Raw genomic sequence first — 25,361 nt, 5'->3', positions numbered from 1 at the left:
TTGCACCTCTACTATATATATATATATATATATATAGAGAGAGAGAGAGAGAGAGAGATATATATATATAGAGAGAGAGAGAGAGAGAGAGAGAGAGAGAGAGAGAGAGAGAGAGAGAGAGAGAGAGAGAGAGAGAGAGAGCTACTGTACATACATATTAACATATACATATAATTTATGATAAAACAATCAGAAGCATTCTATAGCTCGGTTCTTCAGGGTAAAATATTATGATAATATGCGGCAAATGGTGCACATTTAAAGTTCCATTCAAGCCTGACAACTCCATGGACGTAACTCGTATGTTCAGGTATGTCGATAACTAGGTATGTAAGTGTGATGCAATTGGGTGTAGGTACCACTACTATGGCATCGCAGTGAAGGAGACGTCGCAGTACTACGACGTGATGTACTCCAAGAAGGGCGCGGCCTGGGTGAATGAGGCGGGCAAGAAGGAGGTGACCAAGCAGACAGTGGCGTATTCACCACGCTCCAAGCTGGGGACGCTGCTGCCAGAGTTCCCAAATGTCAAAGACCTCCATTTGCCTGCCAGCTTGCCAGAGGAGCGGGTAAACACCCATTTGTTCTATTTTTTTTTTTGTTCTTTTTCTTTTTTAAAGCCCTTCCTTAGCAATGGTGGGACATAACCAAGTACAAATACTTTGTTACTCTACTTAAGTAGAGTTTTCAGGTATCTGTTCTTAGTATTTAAAATGGCATATCTTTACGATTTATTTTTCTGACTACATTTTACATTTACTGCCTCCATTTCAAGACTTTTCCGTACTTTTTTCTACGTACTTGTCAAAAATGGCCTGTTGCTTTTTATAACTTCCATGCCTGATGTCATAATGTAAAAAAAAAAAAAAAGTGAAAGTAGAGGTGAAGTCAAACACAGTTGAGATTTTGATTGATTGATTAACTGAGATCTTGAGGACTTGCAAGGCATAATACGAATCAGAGCACATTTATCGCAGGGCATACTTTTCAGATTTTTTTTTTTTTTATCTAGTCTTCCTCCCCCAAACTTTAAACACTTGAAAGACTGATTTATCAAGATCGAAAGTGTACATACATCAATCCAATCAATCATCTCTTTTGCTTTTTTGTAATGGACAACAACAAAAAAAAGAAAACAAGTATTGTTGAAAGATTTATAAAAATACAATTAAAACAATTTTATATATGCCATTACAAAGGAAATGACAAGCATAAAATACATAAAAATACTGCAAATATTGTACCGTCTCTGTACATGCAGAGACGGGCATGTTGTAGTTTGCGTGTGAGTGTGGGAATGAGCTTTTTTGGGGGCGGGCATATTATGGAAATTAATAGTGGGTTCATGAAATATTGAACAGTGTAAAAATCAACACATTTTTACACACGGTCCCTCTAAAAATGTAATATAGAAGGGATGTGAACAATGAAAGGGGGGAAACACTGGAATCTGAAAAAAACAATGGATACAGGTTTGTTGTTTTCACTTTCATCATTAGCTAAATGTTTTGTCAGCCGTTTCATGAACATCGCAAAACAATAATAGTCACACTGTTTGTGTGCTGTCATGCTTTTTCTTTCGTGCCAAGTTATCCAAACAGGTACTGTCTATAACTGACACCAAAAATTCATTTATACACAGTTACTATGATACACAAGTACAATTCAGAGTCTGCACTTTGTTTTACTTTGACAAAGGAGTATTTGTACTTTCACACAAGAATCTGGACTTTTACTTAAAAGCACATAGCATGGGTCTTAGCGAAAGAGACCCCCGCCCGCCGCCGCCGCTGTCTCGGGCCCTGGAGAAAGACCCGGAGGATTTATACGCTGGCTCCTTGCTAACTCTTAATCTTTCGGAGGAGATAATAAGATCTCGGCACGGACAAAGGCCTGGCACTAGCTGTCCGCCTTTTTACACACATGGGGGGGGGGGGGTCATTTGAACTGTTTTGCTGATCTCTAAAGCCTGCTTTATAGCTCCTGTGCTGTAACGCCAATTCGACTGTTCCCATGCTTTGCGCGGGATTTATCTCCTTGTTTTGCTGGCGCATTTCATTGCGCCTCGGTCGATCAATACTGCGCTTGTCGCCCACAGGTGTCAACCTTCATCATGATGTACAGAACACACTGCCAGAGGATACTGGACACGGTCATCCGGGCCAACTTTGACGAGGTGAGGCTTTTATCAAAGTGCTTCACTTGCAAAAACAACGTTGGACATGACTGTGTGTATGCGTGTGTGTGTGTGTGTGTGTGTGTGTGTGTGTGTGTGTGTGTGTGTGTGTGTGTGTGTGTGCGTGTGCGTGTGCGCGTGTGCGTGTGTGTGTGCAGGTCCAAAGCTTCCTGCTGCACTTCTGGCAAGGCATGCCGCCCCACATGCTGCCCGTGCTCAGCTCGCCCACCGTAGTCAACATCGTCGGAGTGTGCGACTCCATCCTCTACAAGGCCATCTCCGGGGTACTGATGCCCACCGTCCTCCAAGCGTTGCCTGACAGGTGAGCTGGAGACTGCTGCTGTTTACACCCACTGGACATAACATTAGGTACACTTGCACAAACTCATCCGAAGCATCCACACTTTTTTTTTTTTTTTTTTTAATAACGCTTGAGGTCGCGGGTGAACTGTGGGCGAAACCTTGGCCTGGTCGCCACAGAGTTTTAGGGCCTGACAAATATGCATTTTTTGAGGCCGATGCCAATTCCCAAATTAACCGTTAAAATGGCTGATTAATTCTAAAAACAATATAGAATGAATAGAATAATTTTGTTTTTGGCCTCATAACACGTAAACGTTAAATATATGAATTGCAGACAGAATGTTTGACTAGAGGTGTCAAAATTAATTGATTAATCAACAACTTATTGATTGTCACACCTATTTAAACTTATAAATTGTTTAGAGTCGTTGTTTAACTAAAATTTGTCCAAATCCTCTGATTGCTGCCCCCCAACAGTAATTATTGTCTGATTTCTGCAGACGTGCTACCCATCGGTGTCTGGCACTAGCCTGTATGCAGAGTTCCTCCATAGAAAATCGGAGATGCTTTTTCATGAATTAAATTCCCTTTTCTGTCTTTCCTTGACACAGTTTGACACAGGTGATCCGGAAATTTGCCAAACAATTAGAAGAGTGGCTCAAAATCGCCCTTCACGACCTCCCGGAGAACCTGAGGAACATCAAATTTGAGTGTAAGTGTCTTATACATTCCTATGGTTATCGATCAACGGAGCCTCGCTTTGTGGAGTTCACATATTCTCCCCGCGCCTGCGTGGGTTAACTCCGGGCACTCTGGTTTCCTCCCAAATCCCCAAAACATGCATGGCAGGTTAATGGAACACTCTAAATTGTCCCAAGGTGTGAGTGTGAGCGCGGTTGGTTGTTCGACTCTGTGTGCCTTGCAATTGCCTGGATCAGTGTTAGGCTAGGCTCATTGACAATTAATGTTAGCTAGTGGGCTAGCCTTTAGGTTACATCTATCGGAATCAAAGTTAAAGCATTTCATTTGCTGCTATCTCTTGAAATACTGTCATTAGTCAGTCAGTCCCTCAATGGGTACAGTATGTCTGAGTTTCTACCACATCTTTGTTTGGTTGAACTCACCAGTGAATTGTCATGGGAGTCTCCTAATATGTATTTTTAAAAGGAAATATGTCAAACTCCCCTTTATTTATTCGCTTGTTATCTATTCAGTGTCTAGGAGATTCTCGCAAATCCTCAAGCGGCAAACGTCCCTAAACCATCTGTGTCAGGTTCGTACTGGTGCCTGAGACCCTTTTTTAATAAAATCCTTAGGAACAAACACAACACTGCCTCTCAGATAACGATATGTGCTGATACCGATAGCGTCCGTGTGGCTATCCGCAGGCATCGCGCACTGTGATAAATAGCGCCGACATCACCTTCCAAATGTTGGAGGACTGGAGGAATGTGGACCTGAACAGCATCACCAAGCAGACGCTGTACACCATGGAGGACTCGCAGGAGGAGCATCGGCAGCTCATCATCCACTGTAAGTACAGTGCAAGCCATTTTCAACACTTTCAATCGGTCGAGAACACTGATCAACAGCAGATTTTAATCAAACATATTTTTGATATTGATTAAAAACAATGTCTACACATTTTTTTGAGCAGCTCAGATTTTTTTAGAGATTTTTTTAGTTTTAAGTTTATAAAAACTTGCAGAGTACGGCTTTTACCCTGTGTTGATATTTATAGCTACGATGTTTCAGAATACAATTCTACCTGTTGCTGAACTTAACCTTTACCGGTAATTCATAAATCTTACTAAATATGATGATGATGATGACGATTATTATTATTATTATTATTATTGTTATTGAAATGTGATGTGCTAGAAAAAATAATTGGGCAGATTTGGGATAGATTAAAAAAAAATAGTTTAAAAAATAGTGTAAAAAAAGTTTGCTTTCATCTCTCATTAACCTCCATCCATAATAAATAAAACGGACCAAACTGTGACACCATGCCGCCTGTAAGAAGTCTAAATTAATTTATAATAAACAATAAATCACCACCAGCTGTCCTTCTGTCTCAGTGTACCAGGAGTTTGATCGTCTCTTGGAGGAGCAATCGCCCATTGAGGCCTACATTGAGTGGCTCGATTCCATGGTGGATCGCTGTGTCATCAAGGTAACACAGCTATCCATTTTGTGCGAGTGCGTGTGCATGTGTGTGTGTGTGTGAGAGACAGATTCACTAAATGGCTGCAAAGTGCATCAGCTCTTTTCCCACATGCAATACATAGTAAATAGGAGGTGTGTTCCAGGTCGGGTGTCACAAAAGACAATATTTCAAACTCAAGCTACAAACTAAAACATTTTCATTCTAATGTGGACCTGGTCAACCAGCACGTCTACAAAAAGATCCTGTGACGTTTGATTCACTCAGTGAGCGAGAAGACGTGAGAGTTGTGGCAGGACGACTTGTGGCTGCTTCACCATGACATCACACCTGCTGACAAATGAGCACCTGAGCATCTGACAGTTCCTGTCTGAGAAGAGCATCATCCTTACATGACCAACCTGCTTCAATTCGATTTTTTTTCCTCTTTTCCAAACTTAAGAGAGTCATCAAATGAATCAGATTTGAAGACTTGGACCATATCAAGATGGTCGTGATGAGATTCTGGAAGATTCATTCCAGGAGTGCATGAAGGCGTGGCAGAAAATGCTGGGAAAATGCGTTAGACTCCAGGAGGATTACTTCGAAGGTTAAAACTTTGTTTGTAGTTTGGATTTGAAACACATCTTTTGTAACACCAGTCCAGGAACTTTACACACCTTCCCTAGACTATATAACCCCCCCATAGGAGACAAGTGATGTACACTGTATTGCTTAGCCCAGCCTTACTTATGGAGCATCTGGAAAGTATGCAATGGGTTTCACATTTTTTACATTTACAGTACTTATTTGACAACTTTTTCCAAAACTCATCAATGTTATTTTTACCTTCAAATTCTACACACAACACCGCCATGATTCCAGCTTCACCAATGAGATATCTGAAAATTAATTGGAAAAGAGAAAAAAACAAATCACACATACCCGATATTCACAGCCTTTGCCTAGAGTTTGAAATTGAGCTCAAATGCATCTTGTTTTCGCAAACCATCTCTAAAGACACCGTACAGTCAAATCAAGGTAAAAATGTAAGAAAAAGATCACTCGATAACAAGAAGAGGGAAGCTTGAGAGTTGCTGCAAAAACTAAAGGGCGAAACTGGGTGTGCCAATCTTGTAGCATTATATTGAAAAAAAAAATAGAAATAATTGCTGTAATTTCTCTCTTGACTGCAAAATAAAAGTGGAGAACCTCGTTCCGAATGATGCGTTCAATGTGTCGTGTTTTTTTACAGTTTTCCATAGCGGAGTGGAGTAGAACTGAGGTGAGTTGAGCTCTGGAATATTGCGCCGTGTAAAATGGGATTGGTCACCTGTCAACCACACAAGAAGGCAGCTAAAAATGATGTTCTGTTTGAGAAGCAGGCTTAGACAACTTTTGGAAAAAAAAAAAAACTGATACAAAAGTGGAACTTTCTCATTGTGAAGCACCACCGCGAACGTTCACCGCATGGCCCGCCAACTGGACAGCTTCATATACGTCATTGCGTCTACACGTGATGCAAAAAATAAAATAAATAAAAATAAAGTCTTTGCAAAGCCTCTGGGCCTGTAAAAAGACACCTGCAGCTCTGAGCTTGCTGGTCCCTCACTCACACAGCAATCCTCCCAGTTAATGATGCCTACAAGCTTCCCATTTGCGCCCATTATATGCCCGATATGGCCTTGTAAAATGCGGTCGCCTGGGCAACGCCTCGGCCCGGCCACACAATGGTTCAATAGGAAGGCGTGTCCCTGGGGGCAAATTAAATAGTTGACTTGTTGACATGTTTTCTGGTCCCGGAGGGTTAAGCCCCCAAACACAGGCTGAGGGGTTAATGCCGGCATCCTCAGCCTCCCCACCTTTTCTCATGGAAATGGTCTCCCTCTCTTTCTAGGTGTCTGGGAAGAGGCCCGGCTGCCTGAAGAAGATGGCCCAACAGTTCCTGTTGATGTGGTCCTGCTTTGGGACCAGAGTCATTCGTGATATGACGCTCCACAGCGCCCCCAGCTTTGGTGAGCTGTCATTACGGCTGCCGATCCTTTGGCTCCCTAGCCACAAGACGAAGCAGCACAGTAGTCGCACTCTGTACTTATGTGCTTAAGTAAAAGTCCAGAATATTTTAGGTAAAAGTCAAATTAGCACTTCAGGAGTAGAAAGGGCTGTTTTCAGATGAAGTGAGCAAATAAATATATAAATAAATAAATAATACTGCTGCATACACATCAAACAACGTGCTAAACTACTGGTCCACCGGGCCGCTACTACCTTTTTATGCAAAATATATGTTTTTAATTGTGAAATATTTAAAGCAAAGGAAGTGCAGCTATCTGTTATTATTTCCACCACTGGCAATGAGGATAATTGGTCTGCAGGTGAAGTGGGTGTGGCCTGGGTAATTGAGGTGCCATAAAATGAATAAGGAAAGTGACCTCTCCTTCCCTGGCAGTCCTTTGACTGGACATTTGAATATCAAAGACACAGCTGGCTGCCATGTTTCCGTAAAGCAGCTTTATGTGCACAAACAGCTAATTAACAAACGTGACAACCCCCCAAACCACCACACACACACAGATCGCCGCCTCCCCCGATGTGTTTACCAATGTGTTTCTATTTTATGACAGCTCAGGATTGCCCCGGACTCCTTTGAATAGTCAGCAAGTGTTTATCATGCAGTCACGCATGCACAATGACACCATTGTGGTGCTCACACCCACCCACCGTCACCCGGAGGTCAGCAGGACCTATTTCTGGCACTGACCCGGATTATGGAAAAATCAGGGCAGGGTTCAAAATCATTTCCTCCCCCCTAAACATTATATCCCTACGGGATATAATGTAGTAAATTAGCAATATAAATATCGATAATCCAAAATGTCGCATGGGTCACTGTCTACATTAGGAGTGATTGTGAACTCCAGGAGTTACTTTCCCTATGATGTCATAGTGCGGGGGGCATATGGAAAGGCTGTGGTGGCAACAACGTGCACTTGTCTCACAGGCTCCTTCCACCTGATCCATCTCATGTTTGACGACTACGTCCTATACCTGCTGGAGTCGCTACACTGCCAGGAGAGGGCCAATGACCTCATGAGGGCCATGAAAGGCGAAGGCGGCACAGGTAAGGACGACGATGCAACCCTGAAAGTGATAAGAACCACCACCCTTGCATGATTTTGTGATGGAAATTTTTTTTCCTTTACTATTTTATGCGAATATTGAACATGTTTTCCTGACTATTTTCTCTCATGCTTAATTTTTTTCAGATTTTCAAAAAAAAAAATATATATATATATTTGCCTTTTCCCCCCAGTCAGATTTTTTTCTTTTTCCATTTACTTCTAGTTTTTTGGGGGGGTGTATTGTACTGTTGTTTTCCCCTCATTTTTCTTTTTTTTGTACTATACAATCACAGATTTTTAATGTAATATTTTTCATTATTAAAATTGTTTTTTGTTTGCCAGTCATATTTTTTCTTTATTATTTCCCTCTGTATTTTTCTTTAATATTCTCCTCAAATTTTAAAATCTTATTTCTTTTCCCTTCATGTATTTGTTTCTTTTTCTTTTCATATCTTTCTATTATGTACCACCCACACATTTTCTTTGTAGATTTATTCAGGAAATGTATCTTTACTCCTATTTTTTTTCAGTTTTCTTGACCATTTTTTTTCTTTTAATGATACATCCACTCAGATTTTTTTCAATATTTTCTGTACTTATTTTTTCCTTTGTAATGTACCCCTTGATATTTTTTTATGTTTTCACTTCATGGCTCATATGAATGTTTTTAGTCCCTATTGCCGCTTTGTGGGAATGGACAACCATGTGATTTTGGAGATTTTGTCTTATAATAGGCGTGTAATAGATTACAGTAAGACAGTGAGCATCCATATTCATACTCTCCCACAGAGCAAGACGAAGGGTTCACGCTGACCGAAATAACCGCCACCTCCTCGCCGTCCCCGGGTGCCTACTCGCCCGCCCGCTCCGTCCACTCCGCCGCCGTGTCATCGTCCTCGCCCGCAGCCGACACGTCGCCTGAGTACCCGTCCAGCACAGGTCAGAGAGGCCAAACGTTTTTTTTTCCCCATTGTGCCAAGTTATCCAAGTCTGTTATCAAATTCCTTTTTTACTTATGTACTTAAGTTCATTTCAGAGTCTGTGCTTTTTTTTGTTTTACTGTTACTTAAGTACAGGAGGTAAAACATCATTTTGCTACGCAAGTATCTGTACTTCTACTTAAGTTCAGAGTGTGAGTACTTTTGCCACGTCTGTGTATGTGTCTGGCAGGCGCCGTTCAGTCATATACGTGGTCCCTTACATACACAGTGACAACGGCAGGAGGTTGCGCACCCGACGCCGGCCAGCAGCTGTCCTGCATGAGAAGCAGCAGCGCCGCCGGCACGACGCCACCGCCGCCCTCCTCCGCCCATCGGCTGCCTGTCTACGCCCACAGAGAGGAGCATGGGTAATAATCTCAGGCTGTGTTTGAAATCATTCCCTCATTTCCTACTATCCAATCACTACATAATGGTACCCTGGTTTACCAGAGGCTCAGTTTATGTTTTTTAACTTACAAGTTCTCGCTTTACCTTTGTGGTTTTATTTTGCGAGCCAAAAAGTAAGCTTCATATATGGCACCACTTAAATGGAATTAAAATAAAATGGAGCAAATAAAATAAGCCAATCCCACTCCAACCCTGAGTGTTAATTAATTTCTTCATCAGTGCAATGTGGGAAATTTTTCTTTTCAGGTGCTTAATGGGTTTTTCACTACTTTTCAAGTTGCATTGGGACATTGAGGGTGCTGAATAGGGGATGATATAGTTATACTCGCGACACATTCGAACATCACTACAAAAATGGCAGCGGCACCGTATCAGTCGTTGAGCTGGGCAATTATAGAAGAAAATCTCCATCCTCTTTTCACACTTCTCGATGAGCGTGTTGAAAATGCATCCCTGCGTTTTCAGATACACGGGCAGCTACAACTATGGCAGCTATGCCAACCAGCATCCTCACGCCATCCAGAGCCAGTACCCAGGGCTGAGCCACGACGCCACCATCCCGGCACCGCTCCACTACTCCGCCTACCACCGCTCATCCGCACAGGTCAGTCTCACGCTCAGACTGAATGGCAATTCATTTGTTGAGAGAATAATTTTTAAAACATTAACTGATTGCTGTTGGGCATGGGTCCTTCAAAAGTTTACATGTGTCCTCACATAGATAGACACGTCCATCCGATTTCGTGTTGATCCCTAGAACTGTTGTTGGGGGCTCCATTTTTTTTTTTTTTTAACTTTCCAAGAGGGCCTTCCTCAAAGTCCCACAATGTTGCTCTCTGCACAGCGGAAGCAGCTGTCGGTGTTTCATCATCATGCGTGTATTACTAAAATATTGTTATTCAATGCTCTCTTTTCAGCTGTGAGCCCCCCCCCGCTCTGCCCTTTGACTCCCCCGCGCTGACTGTCTTTTTCCGTGCGGCGACCGCTTATAATGAACTGTCTGTGGTGTTTATATGTTAACGTGAACACGTACTTCCTCTTTATTAAGACGCTTTTGGGCTTAAATTGGGCACAATGCAGCTGCTTTGTCCCCTGGGAGAGGTTGGACTTTGTCTAATGTCCGAAATATGGTAGTCAGCCGCAGCTTGCACAGTCCGTGCTGTTTGGCATCTGTCGCTATAGCAACGCAGGGAGAAGCCCAATTTTCAAATGCTGTTTGATTTGACAAACTTGCTCAATGTGATATTCTCTTAGACAAGTACTACTATAATGACCAAAATAAGAAATTTAGAGCCACTGAATTGTACATTAAAGCAACGGCCACGCGTTGAAAAAGAAGCTAGACATAAATTATCATCAAAATGACATTTTACATTTTTATCATCCAGATCAATCTAGATCACAAGAAACCGAGCCTCGTTTTTTTCCTTTTTAAGGCTAAGCTAAGAGATGCCAAGCTAGGTTATGCTTTGCTTTGTTCCTATTATTAAAAAACACCACAATTTTTAGGTAAAAGTGTTTAATAAAGATAAAACCCATTGTATCACTTCAAAACAAGAAAAAAAATAGGGGGCATGATATTCATGTGCTCACCCCGTGCATCAACTGGGCAGGACACGTCACAGCAGCCCTTCATTATAAAGTGTCTTGTCCTTTTTCCCTAAAGTACCAATTCAACGGTCAGATGTCCCGCATGGATCCGTGTCTGATGAGTAGCACTCCCCGACTGCACCCTGCGCCTGTGACCCCCCGCTGGCCGGATATGTCCTCAGTCAACGGCTGCTACGGTAGCCCGCCTGTGCACTCGGCGCGCTACGCCACGTCGGGGGACGTGTACTCACCCCTGGTCCCGCGCAGGAACTCCGAGTACGAGCACTCGCAGCATTTCCCTGGCTTCGCCTACATCAACGGAGAGGCCACCGCCACCGGCTGGGCCAAGTAGCCTTCATGAACACTTTGAACTGTAAAGGACACCCATTGTTCAGTCAAGGTGTGAGGACACTGACAGGACAATATGTCAATCATGTATGGGATTAGTGCGGCGGCGTTTCTACACTTCCGACCCTTTTTCTTTGTCCATCCATCCCTAGAAATCTGGGAAATCATGTACAGTTTCATGAAAAAATATCTGCCCCCTTCCGGCGTTCAAAGGGTTTTTTTTGGGGTTTATTCATCACACTTAAAGGTGGTGTTTACAGTCTCGAAGCTTTGTGCAAGATTTGAATGTAGCCTCACCTTTCACACACACACACACACACACACACACGCACACATGCACAAAACTTTTCCCCACTCCTCCCCTGGGCCTTTCTGCCCACAGAAATGCCCCCAGCTCCCTAACGTGTATGCGGGGCAGCACACCAACATAGCTCCGATGCTCATGTGCCCTTCTCGTGATGAAGTATCGCCAAAAACAAAATATTACCGCTTTGATGTTGAATTTCTTTGAATTTTTTTCCCTACCATGAGCTTTAAACACATTTTAACATCTTAAGACTTTTTAAAATATTCCTTAGCGTCTGTTCTCAATCTCACTTGCAGTGTTTGCATACATGATAACCTTCAATCGACTGCTACGTCAACTCACGTGGCAGCAACACTTACAAACAAGGTTTTTGTTCTTTTTTTCACATAGGGCCACATTAAGATTTTTGTCTCCTCCGTATTTAATGAAAATCAATGAAAAACTGCAATTTCTATTTACTTCAGTTGTCATTGTGAGATCTTAAAATTGGCTTGATTGTATGATAAATATGCCTTTTTTTTAAAATCAGAAAAGGGGCAAATAGTTTTTCACCACACTGTACAGTATTACCTTCATAAAAAAAAAAAAAACTGCAGCAGAATCATGCCACGCTGCCGCCAAGCTGTGCCTTTGTTTTCAGGAATGTACGCCTCTGCCAGTTCGGCTGCGATGCCTAAAATGATCTGAGGGGTCGGTGCAAAGCTCTGAAGTCGATGTGCAGAAGCACTGCCTTAACCTTCTCCCAAGAAAAGAGCCCAAAACATCACAGAAAGCAACTCCCGACCATCCACATCTGAGGCTCAAAATGTTGTGTACGTGTGGCTCTTTCTGTGTGACACATTCGTATATATATATATATATATATATATATATAATATGCTATGTATTTTCTGTAACTATGTAACATGGTGTATCTTTTGCTTTCTATGGTACTCTGTTCTGTTTTGTAAAATTGATTAGTACATTAACCTTGGGTTGTGTGTTTTTATAATGCACTGAAACACTACTGAGGACCTATTACCCTATGGGTATTTATAAAAAGACAAAAACAGAAGAAGGGAAATTATTAAAATGTACAGTAACATTGTTCAATGCAAGCACTGGAAACGCATCTGGGGTGAATGTCGGAGGATTGCAGTTGAAAGGGAGAATGTTGCCACATAAAGGATTCTGTTATGGAAAATTGCTGACATGCTTTCGTCTTATTTTTCTTTGCATGATTGACAATATTTTACCATACAATTGTAGATTACAATACACAGTATATTAGGGATCAACAACCTTTCTGAAAATCTGAGCTGTTTTTGGGCACTGGTTGAATGCGAAGGGGCTACCAGTTTGATTTCTAAAATAAATTTGCTCAAATTACCTTTACAATATTATTATAAGTTTTCATTAATAATTCATATTTATTCATAACAAAACATTGAGCATGTTCATGATTTGTGACAATAATTAGCAAATAATTATCAACAAGAACACTATCTTTACAAATCTCTCTCAGCGTTCACATTTTAAATGATAACTTCTTCCTAGAGAATCACAATGTCCATTCACTGAGAGGTATTTCTACAGCAGACTCAAGGGCTATTTATGTGGTCTGTGGGGCCTACCAGGTGCCCATGGGCATCATGTTGGTGACCCCGGCAGTATATTTGCCTCATATCGTAGATGCCAAAGTCAAATTTGAACGTATTCCAAAACAACTCAATTCAACTTTATTTTTTGAGCACTTGCAGCAAAGTGCTAAATGTAACATCAAACAAAAAACGTAGACAAAAGAAAATAAAATTAGAAAAATGAATGATTAAATGATGATAAAACTAAAAACAAATGAGCAAGCATGTTCATGACATTGTTACATTAAGTTAACAATTACTGTATGTGGGCTATGATGTAACGATAGTTTAATCTGTTGCAATTAATTTAAATGTACAGTATTGTATGTATCTAATTTGCTTTCATCTCATAAATTGTTTTACAAATAAATAAATTAATGTTGTACACACACACACATATATATATATATATATATATATATATATATATATATACACACATTTTTTTCGAAATTAGACAGACGGGTTCATCTTTTTAATTCCCTCTGATTACGTTGATTATTTGAACGTTATTAAATTCAGTAAAATTAAGTAAATTAATTACTTTAATTGACTATGATATGCCCAATAAAAATATAAAAGAAACATTTTACGAGTTCATTTGATTATTTGAAGTAAATTATTACGAACTATTGGAATACCGTTTTCAAACTGGAAGCGGTCTTAACACACACCGCGGAAGAGCGCGACAAGCCGCCCAGACCGAAAACGGTGGCGGAATTTCCGTACTGGCGAACCAACACTTAAACGCATCAAGCTAGCCAGACAGCTAGCTCGATAGCCAGCAGTTTAAAACAGACACAAGCAAGCCGTGTTGTGTTTCTCTGACAGACGTCATGGATTTGGAAAATGTGTTGTCGCAGCTCGAAAGTGCTAACGAGGTGGACATTGAGGAGCTTCTCAAGGAGTTTAATCGAGAGGTAAATTGTGCTCATATTATTTTTATTTACGTACGTTAAAAACAAACGTAGCTCGAGCGTCAGTTAGCAGCTTTGCTAATAAAGCGGATTGCTTCTAAGTAAGCAAGTTATCCCCATAAGCCTCCAAAAGACAAAAGTAGAGCCTTTTGATTTTTAATGTCTATTTTGTTCCGGTGCTACCAAAATGTACGTCCTCGTGTAAATACTGTACACACAGTCGTTATGATAAACAACGTACTTAGGCAGTTTATGCAGTCATTAAGTTACATTAAAAGTGGTTTCAGCGTTCCCTTCCGTTGTACCGTTGGTATGTTAATTGCCTAACAATGAGCTTTTCTCTTTTTCAGAACAGCCACACCTTCACTTTTGACCAGAAGGAGGAAACACTGCGCAGTGTAAGCAAACACCATCATTGTGTAGCATCCATCATTTGAGCGCTCGCCCTGATTAGGGTGGCCGGTGAATTGGAGCCCATTCCAGCTGACTTTGGGAGAGACAGGCGCGGATGCACCATGGACTGATCTGATCGCAAGTCAGTGGCAGGGCAACATATAGACCAACAAGAATTTATGCGCTTTCATATTCAGACTTAGACTTATAGAGTCCTCAATAAAACTTGAGCTGACTTGGTGCTACACAACAGACAGGTCGTCAGGGCAATTTATAGACATATAAGTGTTCGCGTCCACAATTAACTTGTCATGCATGTTTTTGGAATGTGGGAGGAAGGCACATAAAACACTCTCAAGCACAGGCAATACAAACTCTAGATCCAGAGCCGAGATTCGAACCCTACAGGGCTCTTAAGAAGACTAGCTAATCATTATTAGTTCACCGTCCTGGGATACTGTTGATGGGTTGTCAAACCTTTTTAAGATTAATTTATTGAAATACAATAATCACTGAGGTTGCTATTTTGGGGAGAACAGCTTCATTTCTATCAGTTAGCTTTATTCTGTATGATTATTTTATTTAGATTGTGTCAAGATAAGTTTAGTGCTTAAGAATTTCAGTGCCCATGTTCACATATTTTTTCATGAAACATCAAAATTTGAAGTGATTAAAAACACAGATGTGTTTGGATTGTAGTTGTAATCTGATTTACTATTTTATGTTTACGCTACACTTGTAAGAGTTTTGTGTAGTTGTTGTAGTGAGCACATCAAAGACTGCACCTCCCAAGTGTTTTTTGTAATTTAGCTGTAATTAAAGTATTTCTTTGTAATTCATGGTTCATTGGCCTTTATGTTGTTGATTTAGTCTACATTTGTTTGCATGAGACTAGCCTGTAAAACCAAAATACATGGGAAGAGGACCTTGAAAAAAATAATCGCATATTAATCTCAAGTGCATTATTGAGGGAACAAAATTGCAGTCGAATTATTATTAACATCTGTGGTCTAATCCCGCATTGCCAATATGAGTCTGGTGCAATTTCAGAAGCTGTGCCAAAGTGTGCTGATAGTGCTCGGGATGCAAGTGCAGCCCAGCTGTCAGAAGACCTGTCTGGAGACCCTGCGCATCCTTTCCCGGGACAAATGCGTCCTGGCACCAGTCGCCACCCGGGACGGCATGCTGACTCTGGCCAGGATGGCCCAGTTGGGCACCGGGGAGACGGCGGGCGACGGCCAGGAGCCCCCGCAGCCGAGCGCGCCGGTGGCCGAGGAGGAGAGGGTGGTGGTGGTGGAGGCCCTGAAGTGCCTGTGCAACGTGGTGTACAACAGCGCGGCGGCTCAGCAGGTGAGCGTGGACGTGAAGCTGGCCCACGGCCTGTGCGCCAGCCTGCACACGGCCGCCGCGTGGCACCACGAGGTGGGCCTGTTCACGCTGCGCCTCCTCTTCCTGCTGTCGGCGCTGCGCTCGGATCTGCGGGTGGAGCTGAGGAGGGAAAGGCAGGTGGTGAAGCTCCTGGCCGAGGTGCTCGAGCACACCCTGGATGTGAGGTGGGACGGCACTTACGAGGCTGCCCGGCCTGACCCCCAGGCCCTGCCCCTGCCCAAAGAGGACAACGAGAGAGCGATGGAAGCTCTCAAAGCCCTATTCAACCTCACTGTGTGCAATGCTGGTGCAAAGGTGAGAGTGTTGTGTGGCTCATATCCATCCATTTTCGATTGTGCTTGTCCTCATTGGTCACTCAATAATTTTTCACATCGGGTGCTCACAGGATGCCTCATATGGTTAAAATACACAACTCACAAAAAAAGTGAGGGATATTCAGCTTTCCGGTGAAATTTCAGGATGAACCTAAAATATTCCCCCTCCGAAACCTAAAATGAATTGAAGAGTCACGGAAAGGCTTTGAAGACTCAAGTCAATCATTTCAAGTTAATTAAATCAAAATGAAAAATCAACACCGTCTTACTGGAATGTCTGCCTAAACAAATTTGTTTTTATTGCTTTTTAAAAATAATCACTGAGAGGGAGCTCTTAGTTCCCAACCCAACCCAACCCAACCCAAGGCACTTTCACTTTTAGTTTGGAATATGTTGTTCGAGGACATGACGTAAAAGGCCATCATTAGACTGTCGTGACCTAATGAGGCAATGAAAAGCCACCGTGTCCGCCCAGTCTTGGAAGTGACTGTTCAAATGTTCTGTTTAATCGTAACATAAACAGGAGATAGCAGATGTGGCTGTTAGGCTTTTGTTTAGATCCCACAGGCTCAGCCAAATTGGCATTCTGAATGAAGCTGTGTGGGGACACAATTGTAAGAATCACCCCGAGAGGAGACCTTTCTTTTAAAAATGTACTGCTTTCAAAATATTTTGAGGTGGAAAAATCCGGCACCACGTTCCAGTTTTAACGTGTTCATCAAAAAGCTTGGCCTGATTGAATATGACCACAAGATTTCTTCAGTAGCATCACACATTTTTACAAGGTGATCCTTAAACAGGTGACAACTTTAGAAACCAAGCTGTCAGGGCTTAAGGCGAGTATTTGGGTCGCGGGTCAGCTGCAGTCTGTCCCAGCTGACTTTGCGCGAGAGGTTAATACGCCGCGGACTGGTCGCCAGGCAAACACCAATGTGGTCCATTCGTTTTTTTACGATATACGAACGTCAGCTCGTGCTGTGGTCTATCGCTCATCTACTCGAACATCAGTGTTAATGTCACAATCGGCCGTAAATGGATAACAATTTAAAAAAAAAAAAAAAAAAAAAAAAAAAAAAAAAAGTAAGATGGCAGCATTGTGGTCTTTTGGTGACTACGTCTCATGGCCCCAGGTCAAGTAGATTCATCTTTGTGCACATGAAATAATTGTTTGACCAGCACACTTAAAATTTTTATTTTATTTTATTTTTTAAAGGAGGATGAGCATCAGTACAGAGTCATTGCTGCCATCCTGCGCCATGTGCTGATGTTAAGGACCGAGACGGAGGAGAAAACAGAAGAAGCACACAGGTGGGGAACTTGAGCTTCTCATTCATTGTTGCTTTGCTGTCTGTGTCCGCGTCATGCAATTAGCTGATAGGCAGTGCATACAAGGCATTGAAAGACTCACAACACCTGAGCCGTTCACTGTCGCACCTTAAAGTAGGCACGCAGCACACTGAGCCAAGATGATGTCATACCAGTGGTGGGCTGTGCTTTTTCAGTACCTGGTGCGTCAGTAGGGACTGAGCGTACTTAATCCACCTGCCCGACTAGGCAGCTGTCGGCAAGAGCTCTTCAAGAGCCTTGCCTTTTTTTGTTTTTGTGTTTTGTTTTATCAAATGGTGTTGTTTGTTGTTAGGTGTGGACCTGATGTGGATTGTTTTCAGCATTTTATGGCCACGACATTCGTCGAAAGAGAAGAATCTGTGCTAGAGCACATTTGACAATAAAGTTGACTTGATTTAGTGAATGTAAACATGACAAAGATGTAAAACATTTCATGAAATGACCTTACACAAGCTCACTACCGACATGTTTTGCTTCCGACCAGCCAATCGGAGTTGCTGACATCATAAAGGGCCAGCACTCTTGCAACGTGTGGTCAAAACCGACTCTTGCCATGTGTGGACGAAACCAATCGGTTAAAGAAATGGTCGCATTGTTAATAAAGTTTCACTTACATCGGCCAGCACTACTAATTCTGAAGGCCCTGGGCAGATGAATTTGACTTTGATACGGCTGCACATAGAGCCTGAAATCTGATCGTACAAGAAAAAAAGAAAAAAATTAACGTCGTCATGTACTGGAAGCCGTGCAGCCTCGAGAAACGTGACTAAATGAAGACAATAGACTGTTGGGAATAAATTGCTACGATTTCTTGGAAGACAGAAAAAAGATTGTGTATGTCATGGCTTCTGACAGCAGTTAAGTCATTTTCTATCTGATCTAATATATTCTACAAAGTGATGCCGTGGAATAAACCCTCAGCTGATCTCGGCTTTCGGAGCTTAGCGGCTGCCCGCGGGGAAGCAACTGCATAACAAGCTCATGTCTTTGGAGCTCAGGTGCCGCCAATAGAAAAACACTGACTTAAGCAGGGTACACGCATCCTGATTTTTAACATAGCCAAATTTACTGATGGTTTGCAACCAGGGAAACGCAAACAGCCCTAGAGGACTTTTTGGTGTTGATAAACCTGTGACCTTGCGTGCCTCCATTTCCCCCCCCAAAAAGTCTTTGCTGGAGCGTGACCGAATTTTCTTTGTAACCCACAGCCACGCCGTCAACCTGCTGAACAACCTGCCCGTGTCCTGCCTGGATGTGTTAATCGACCTCCCCATACGGGGAGGCCTGGAGGAATATGGCGGCAAAAACATGGACGCCATCCAGGTGTTACTGGACTTCATGGAGAAACGGATCGACAAGGTACAAGTTAGCAGCGCATGATGTTGGATACACGAGTAGCACATTGAATGATTTTTAAAAGTGGTGGTCGCGAATGAATAAAACACAATGGTAGCTTGACTTACAAGTGCCACACTCGTAGTTCTACTTTTCTATGACCGGGTGTTGATGGAGATTCTTTGAGTGTTCATGATGCGTATGCGTCAGGGCTCCAACTACAAAGAGGGTCTCACTCCTGTGCTCAGCCTGCTGACCGAAGGGTCCAGACACCACAGAGAGATCCGCAGATATATCAAAGCTCAGGTACGGCAACCCCCTAGCCCCCAAACGCCATCAGCAAATATCTTCTTTTGACATTTAAAAAATAAAAAAATCTCTTTGGTCCATCGCGTAGGTGCTTCCTCCGCTCACAGACGTGAAGATCAGGCCGGAGGTGGGAACCACCACTAGGAACAAACTGGTGCGCCTGATGACGCACGTGGAGATGGCTGTCAAGCAGGCGGCCGCAGAGTTTCTCTTTGTTTTGTGTAAAGAGAGCGGTAAGGAGGGAGGGCGAGTGCGGGCTTTTCAGGCCATGGGCGGAAACATCCATGTGGTGCCCGTCTCTCGAGTAAACCAGCTTACGGTCTTTGCTGTTCAATATTGTGCCTCTAGTCTGTGAGGCTTTTTTTTTCTCATCTGTTTAAAATAGACATATTGACCCGATTTCATTTTAATTGGTGAAGGTGAAAGTTGTCGGGGGCGATTGGATTTTTTTTTTTTTTTACCCCAAACAATTTTCCAAAGCCTCGAAATGAACATAAAACCGTCATTGTAGACATGCACGCAATTTCATGTCAATCAGTAAGACTGGTTGGGGGGGGCTGCAACTAAATGAGTTGGAAGGGGAGACTTGCTAACCGTTTAATATTTCAAACTTGAAATTTGAAATTCCATTTCGTTACTGTACGAATCCAAATGGAATCGCTCTATTCACACCACATGTCGTATGTGTTTGTGTTATTTAGTGGACAACCTGTTGAAGTACACCGGTTACGGGAACGCGGCGGGACTCCTGATGGCACGAGGGCTGCTGGGAGGGGGGAGGGGAGAGACCGAGTACTCGCCAGACGAAGACTCTGACACTGAAGAATACAAAACTGCCAAACCTTTGTGAGTGTCTGTCTTTATGCGTAGGTGAGGGCGAAACAGCATTCGACCCCTTCCTGAGTTTTTAAGTTAGCTTACTTCAGAAACGAACTGTCCACTGTTCTTATGGTTTCGGCCATTTTGGTACATCCCAACAGCAACCACGACAGTCGAGTGAATTTCAAATAGCATGTAAACCTTTTAAATGTTCAGTGGCTAACTTGAAGGAGACATGTACAGTGTGTACCTTCTTGATCAGGGATCGGTGTTTTACGATGTTGCGCGCTACCAAATGTTTTCTTCAACAATACCGCTCGGTGTACCTAATAAAGTGGCTTGTGCATGCAGAATCTAAAATTTTCGGTTCAATTCTCAGCATCAACCCCATCACTGGTCATGTGGAGGAGCCCATGCCGAACCCCATGGAGGAAATGACCGAGGAGCAGAAGGAGTACGAGGCCCAGAAGCTTGTCAACATGCTGGACAAGTTGTCAAGGTAACCACGGCAACCATGTTTAGTTGTTTATGTGAAGAGAAGAGTCAAATTCAAAATGACAACATTCGTACGGAGCTGTCGTAGACCAACAATTCAGAGCCAGGGGCTCGCCGGGGTTGTAATCAATTTTTTCATTTGGAATTTTATTTTCATTTGAATTCACTTTTACAGTGAGATAGTTTTTATTTGTCTTTTCAGTTCAGTTTATTAGGTAGCTTTAGGTTTTAAAATATGGGGTAAAGTCAGAGTAAATCATGTAGTACAAAAAAAAAACCCTTAATGAAATTTGTCATTTTAAGAAGAATAAGCAGATGAAAAACAATCCACAAATAAAATACAGTACAGCTGCTGTAAAACCGGAATAAATACATTTAAAATCAATGCCAAAAGCTTATGTATGAAATTTATTGACAAAAATGGAAACAAAAGCCATGGTCAGTTTCACTTAGTTTTGGAAACATAGTTTGTCAGTTAGCGCGTTTAAATTTTTTTTTTTTTTTTTTATAAAGACTATTTTGTTGATGAAAATGTTTTTCCAATTTTAGTTTGTTTCTTTTCACTAACTATAATAACTTTGGTGCTCACACGCAGCGTAAATAGTTCCTCACATAACTCACGAAGCTAATAAGTCATAGAACTAAAGTAAGGGAGTGTTAAAAGTGTTCGTAAAGTCACAAAACAAAGTCGTAGCTGTCCATTCAGCGTCTCAAGTAAAAACAAAAAACACATAAAACAAAAACAATCCAAAACCCACACGCCTATGATACGCTTAACCGAGGTCTTTTAATATGCCGGCAGGCAGTGCAGGCTTTGCGGCATGTTTTTGTTTTGTTTTGTACAACCCTGCACGCGTTAGCCGCATAAAGATGTTGACAGGCGGTTATTCAGCGTTCTAACATTTTAACAAGAAGCAGCATCGAGCTACCGTGATGTATATTAGCACTGACCTTTGCTGCGCTCGCATCCCAAACGCCCGTCTCGTCTCCCCCTGCCAACAGGGTCGCCTGAGCAAGAATCTCCTCTGCGTCAATTAGTCGGGAGCAGCACACGGGGAGTGAAATGGACGCCGTTATTAGGGCCTCGTTAATTAGGCTCCACCTAATTGGTTAACGGAGCAGACCTGTCGCGCAGGTTTCTATTCATGTTTTTAATAACCAAAGTGAGTGTCCTGACTTTATTCTTGTGTGGAAGAGGCTGAACAAACGTGCCGGCCTGGCCATTGTCACAAGGGCTGATGGCGTAATGAGGCACGCGTGCCCCCTTAAAAGAGGAAAATTCCTTTCCGAGAACTTCTTCCCCTTTTCTTTCATCGCGGGTGCTGCGACTCCAGAACACACGACTCTAAGGGGATGAATCAACCCCTGAAAGAATGTCCTCCGCTAACTGCTTAACTGCTCCTCCAATTAGCACATACTCCACCTGCACGCCTTTTGTGCATTTCGGCGTCGTCGTCAATTGCGGGGTGGAGATGACGCTCCGCGGTTCTACGGGTAAACATCTCGTTAGGCCTCACTTTTGGAATCAGTGACATCACCGAGCTGCCGACTGTACTTTATCATTATAAAAGAGGTTTCTAATCAACCTTTTCATAATGTTTATAAAGATTAGGCACAAGGGTACCGCCAGATGGCTGAAAGCGGTTGACGACTGCCGACCTGAACTGAAAACATGTCGGGATTGGGGTTGTGCTGTAAAATAGACCTTGTTTAGGTTTTTTTTTGCAATGAATCCAGCGGAAGCTGCAGGTGAGGTGGATATGACAAGAAGCCGCAGGTGGAGCCGCATTGTATTGGTTGACAGAGATGTTCCACTTTCTTCCCTAATACGGGCTGTGTGGGTACTTCGGTCATCCTGTACACCTCTGTACTCAGTTGTACCGTATGTTCAGCGTCCACACATTTTAAAGCACAGTGAAGCTGTGGGAATGAATGAGAAGAGAGTCGCGTCGTAACCAGTAATAAGAAGCTGATTCGGAACAAAAGTTATTTATATTTAGTCAATGACATGTCCACACAATTGTACATACACACATAGATTTGATCACTTACTTTTTGACATTTTAGGGGAAGCTGAGCTTCCCTTGCAGTCTTAGAGCAATCGCCTCGGCTTGTCAAGGAACTGTGGTAGCACATTTCACGGTTTTATAAAATGGTTATTTGCCTTGCGATTGGTCGGTGACCACGCTCTAGGGTGTAAAACTAAAAGTGAAGTCTGTTCAGAGACAACTGTGAGCGGAGTCGTTTTTTAGAGGGAGTGGCGACAGGCACGCACGCATTGACGCAAGCACGCACACACACAGAGGAGGTCTAATTGGATTAGGATGAAGGGGCAGTCGTGGCTTTGAGGAGATTAGCCTCAGTGCTGATCCTGTAATTAAACTGCCACTGGAGAGGAGAGGAGAGGAGGAGGGTGGTGGGCAAGCGGGTGAGGGGTTGTCTGGACTGTGACATGGACAAGTGTGCAAGGGGGGAGTGGGAGACTCTGAAAAGTAAAAATGAAAAAAAAATGAATTGAGATCACAACCACGAACGCCTTTATCACTCTTTATGCACATCTTTTTTTTTACATCAAATCAAGCCTATTTCGACCAAGTAGAATATATAAAATATAAAAAGTCTGATAAAGAAACACAGAAACACCCAAAGTACATACATCTAAGTGAAAATCTACTGGAGTACAGTACATTTTTGCCACCTCTCACAACTGCTCAAATGAAGCGTCACAGTGCGGGTTCAATTTGGAAGACCGACTCACGAGTCAGCAATGTTTGTTTGTGTGCGCAGGCAGAGTTTGATCCGTCCCATGGGAGTCAAGCCGGATGGGACGTTAGCACCCCTGGAAGAAACACTGCATGCGCCGCCTGGAGACGATGCCGGATCAGACTCTGATTAGAGCATTACGGTCGGAATGTGGGCAAGGTAGTGGGCGGGGGCGGAGCCCAGTGAAAGAAAACACACGCACACAAAAAAACAAAGCTGTGTCACACTTCAAGTGCTGGATCTTTCAGACCACCTCATGGAAGGCGGATTCCTCTTTAGTATAAGTATGTTGCCCTTACTATAAATGTAATTAATGCGTGACCAATAAGAGCCAAGCACATTACACATTGTCCGTGTTCAGAACAAACACGGTAGCAAAATGTCGGGTTATTTCTGTGACATTACAGATGAGATGATGTCATTTTTATTGTATTAGTAGTATTATAAGTATTTGCCATTGTAAATATTGTTTCATATTTATGATTGCAGACCCCAATACAACAGAGAGGACAGAAAAAAAATGTTCACCAGGAAAGGTTCGATTGCACTCGAGGCTCATTCGGAAATTTCACTCCTCAGCTCAATATGCTTCTAATACACTGGCAGTCGCAAGTGTGCTTGACCGCCATTAAATCAGGCCAACTCAATTCCAGCGAAAGCACACAAGTGAGGCGTTAAAATGGTCACTCAAGTCACACTGAACCTGTCATTCCCAATCATCCCATGGAGGAAGCAGTTGTACAAAGTACTCCTGCCCCAAAGGATCCAGCCCCTGCAGTGTGCCAATGCAGCTAAAATGGCGCGGGTCTTGGTTCGGGAGCACTTTGCTGAAGTCTCCCGAGACGCTGAAGAGACCTTACTGTTGCACCTTTTTCTTTCTTTATATGCTTGGTTTATTCATTCTTAAGTTGAGGACTTATTCAAACAATAGTCAGTTTGAATGGCAATCAATCATTCCGTCATCAGTCCTGTTTGTTTGTAGTACTTTTTCCTGCTCCATATTTTTTTTCCCCCAGTTGTTGTATTCGCACATAGGCCTAAATTAACGCATGAGGTCTATAGTGAGAGTGGGACAGACCTGCTCGGGTTCGAGGTATATTTAAAAACTTGGAAAGTGTCGCTCTGAACAGTTTTGAAGCGCAAAGGAAACCTCGTGGCTTTGCGCTTATTAGCGTGTTGCACATCAGTTAACCTCCTACGTGCTCTGTGTTACTGTAAAGAAAATATAATTTTTATTTCAATATTTACCAAGACAGTGGTATCTTGACTTACATGGGGGTGGTGAATCACTGGTACACTGAAATGGCCTCGCATGTGGCCAAAGAGAACCGGCAGTAGCTGATACATGTTTGGGGGGAAAAACCGTCAAATACAAAATAACAATCGCAAGGAGCTGTTGTAGGCCACAACTCACATCGATGCTCCGATGCAGGCGACCCAGCCAACCAGTCCAGCTCCTGACGGTACTCACTAGGCCATGCGCCTTGAAGGTACACATCCAACACACAAATACTACAGTATGCACTGTAATTGTGTTGAAAAACAAGAGTATGTAGGTTTTAGGTCTGAAAGATTTTGAAATGTAATTGCAATTTTGTGAAGTGAGTAAATCATAAATCAGATAACAATCCAAACACATCTGTGGATTTATCACTCCAACTCTAATATATGTAAATCTTGTATATTCCCAAAGCACTGAATGCATACATAATAAAGTCGACCAACTGAAGAGGCCCGGCACCTGAAATTGCAGGCTATTGATTTGAAAATGAATTTTCAAATTGATTTCAATTTGAATCTTTACTTCTGCTACATTGTGATCCATTTGAATTGTTCATCGCGAGTTGAATTTAATTGCTTTGAAATTTAAAAATAATGGATTTATGCACCCAATCAGGGAAAGGATCAACTCTGAAGTCAAGGGTCCCGCTGTAATTTCTAAACCTAATTTCGGGCAAAGTAGGCCGAAAACGAAAGTTACCCATGTAACTTCTGTTTTGTTCAGCACTGCTTTGAAGGGACTTAACAGTACTCAGTTCGAAACATTCCTTTCATCCAGTGGACTTCGATGATGGTGAACGCCAGGTCTAATTCCCTGCATACTTCAACTCATTCATATTGCATGCCATATCCCTCAATTTGGTATGTATGTTTTTTTTCCCCCTGGGGGAGAATGTGTCTTTTTGCACACTTTCCCATGATGTAAACTTCACAATTTTTATTTTATTGAGTGAACATATCACTGAAATGAAAAAAAAACTGGGTTTAATTAAAAAAACAT

General features: G+C 42.4%; 2 protein-coding genes across 4 annotated transcripts in view; both read left to right on the top strand.

Annotated features, from left to right (window-relative positions):
* Positions 1 to 11,806, top strand: part of rfx4 (regulatory factor X, 4) — a 25,314-nt gene extending 13,508 nt beyond the window's left edge. For 2 of the 3 annotated variants that reach the window (XM_019895717.1, XM_019895730.1), the window contains exons 6-18: positions 356 to 569; positions 2,099 to 2,176; positions 2,335 to 2,498; positions 3,091 to 3,191; positions 3,694 to 3,752; positions 3,868 to 4,012; positions 4,561 to 4,655; positions 6,523 to 6,640; positions 7,627 to 7,746; positions 8,537 to 8,686; positions 8,918 to 9,095; positions 9,601 to 9,739; positions 10,802 to 11,806. In XM_019895717.1, coding sequence (XP_019751276.1) covers positions 356 to 569; positions 2,099 to 2,176; positions 2,335 to 2,498; positions 3,091 to 3,191; positions 3,694 to 3,752; positions 3,868 to 4,012; positions 4,561 to 4,655; positions 6,523 to 6,640; positions 7,627 to 7,746; positions 8,537 to 8,686; positions 8,918 to 9,095; positions 9,601 to 9,739; positions 10,802 to 11,077 — 1,837 coding nt within the window. In that variant the 3' untranslated portion in view covers positions 11,078 to 11,806. The remainder of the gene's footprint in view (positions 1 to 355; positions 570 to 2,098; positions 2,177 to 2,334; positions 2,499 to 3,090; positions 3,192 to 3,693; positions 3,753 to 3,867; positions 4,013 to 4,560; positions 4,656 to 6,522; positions 6,641 to 7,626; positions 7,747 to 8,536; positions 8,687 to 8,917; positions 9,096 to 9,600; positions 9,740 to 10,801) is intronic. The other variant, XM_019895722.1, reaches the window with a different exon arrangement.
* Positions 11,807 to 13,835: 2,029 nt separating this feature from the next.
* Positions 13,836 to 25,328, top strand: ric8b (RIC8 guanine nucleotide exchange factor B). Its single transcript, XM_019895454.1, has 10 exons — positions 13,836 to 13,919; positions 14,267 to 14,314; positions 15,360 to 15,992; positions 17,226 to 17,320; positions 18,568 to 18,718; positions 18,905 to 19,000; positions 19,092 to 19,236; positions 19,705 to 19,849; positions 20,202 to 20,321; positions 23,105 to 25,328. Exons 1-10 carry the CDS (start codon positions 13,836 to 13,838, stop codon positions 23,211 to 23,213), a joined length of 1,626 nt encoding a protein of 541 aa, XP_019751013.1. The 3' UTR covers positions 23,214 to 25,328.
* Positions 25,329 to 25,361: the final 33 nt, after the last annotated feature.

Source organism: Hippocampus comes, unplaced genomic scaffold (genome assembly GCF_001891065.2).
Source record: "Hippocampus comes isolate QL1 unplaced genomic scaffold, H_comes_QL1_v1.1 scaffold570, whole genome shotgun sequence".
Taxonomy (NCBI): Eukaryota; Metazoa; Chordata; class Actinopteri; order Syngnathiformes; family Syngnathidae; genus Hippocampus; species Hippocampus comes.
Note: the sequence above shows the minus strand (reverse complement) of the source record. Positions and strands in the feature narration are given on the sequence as shown.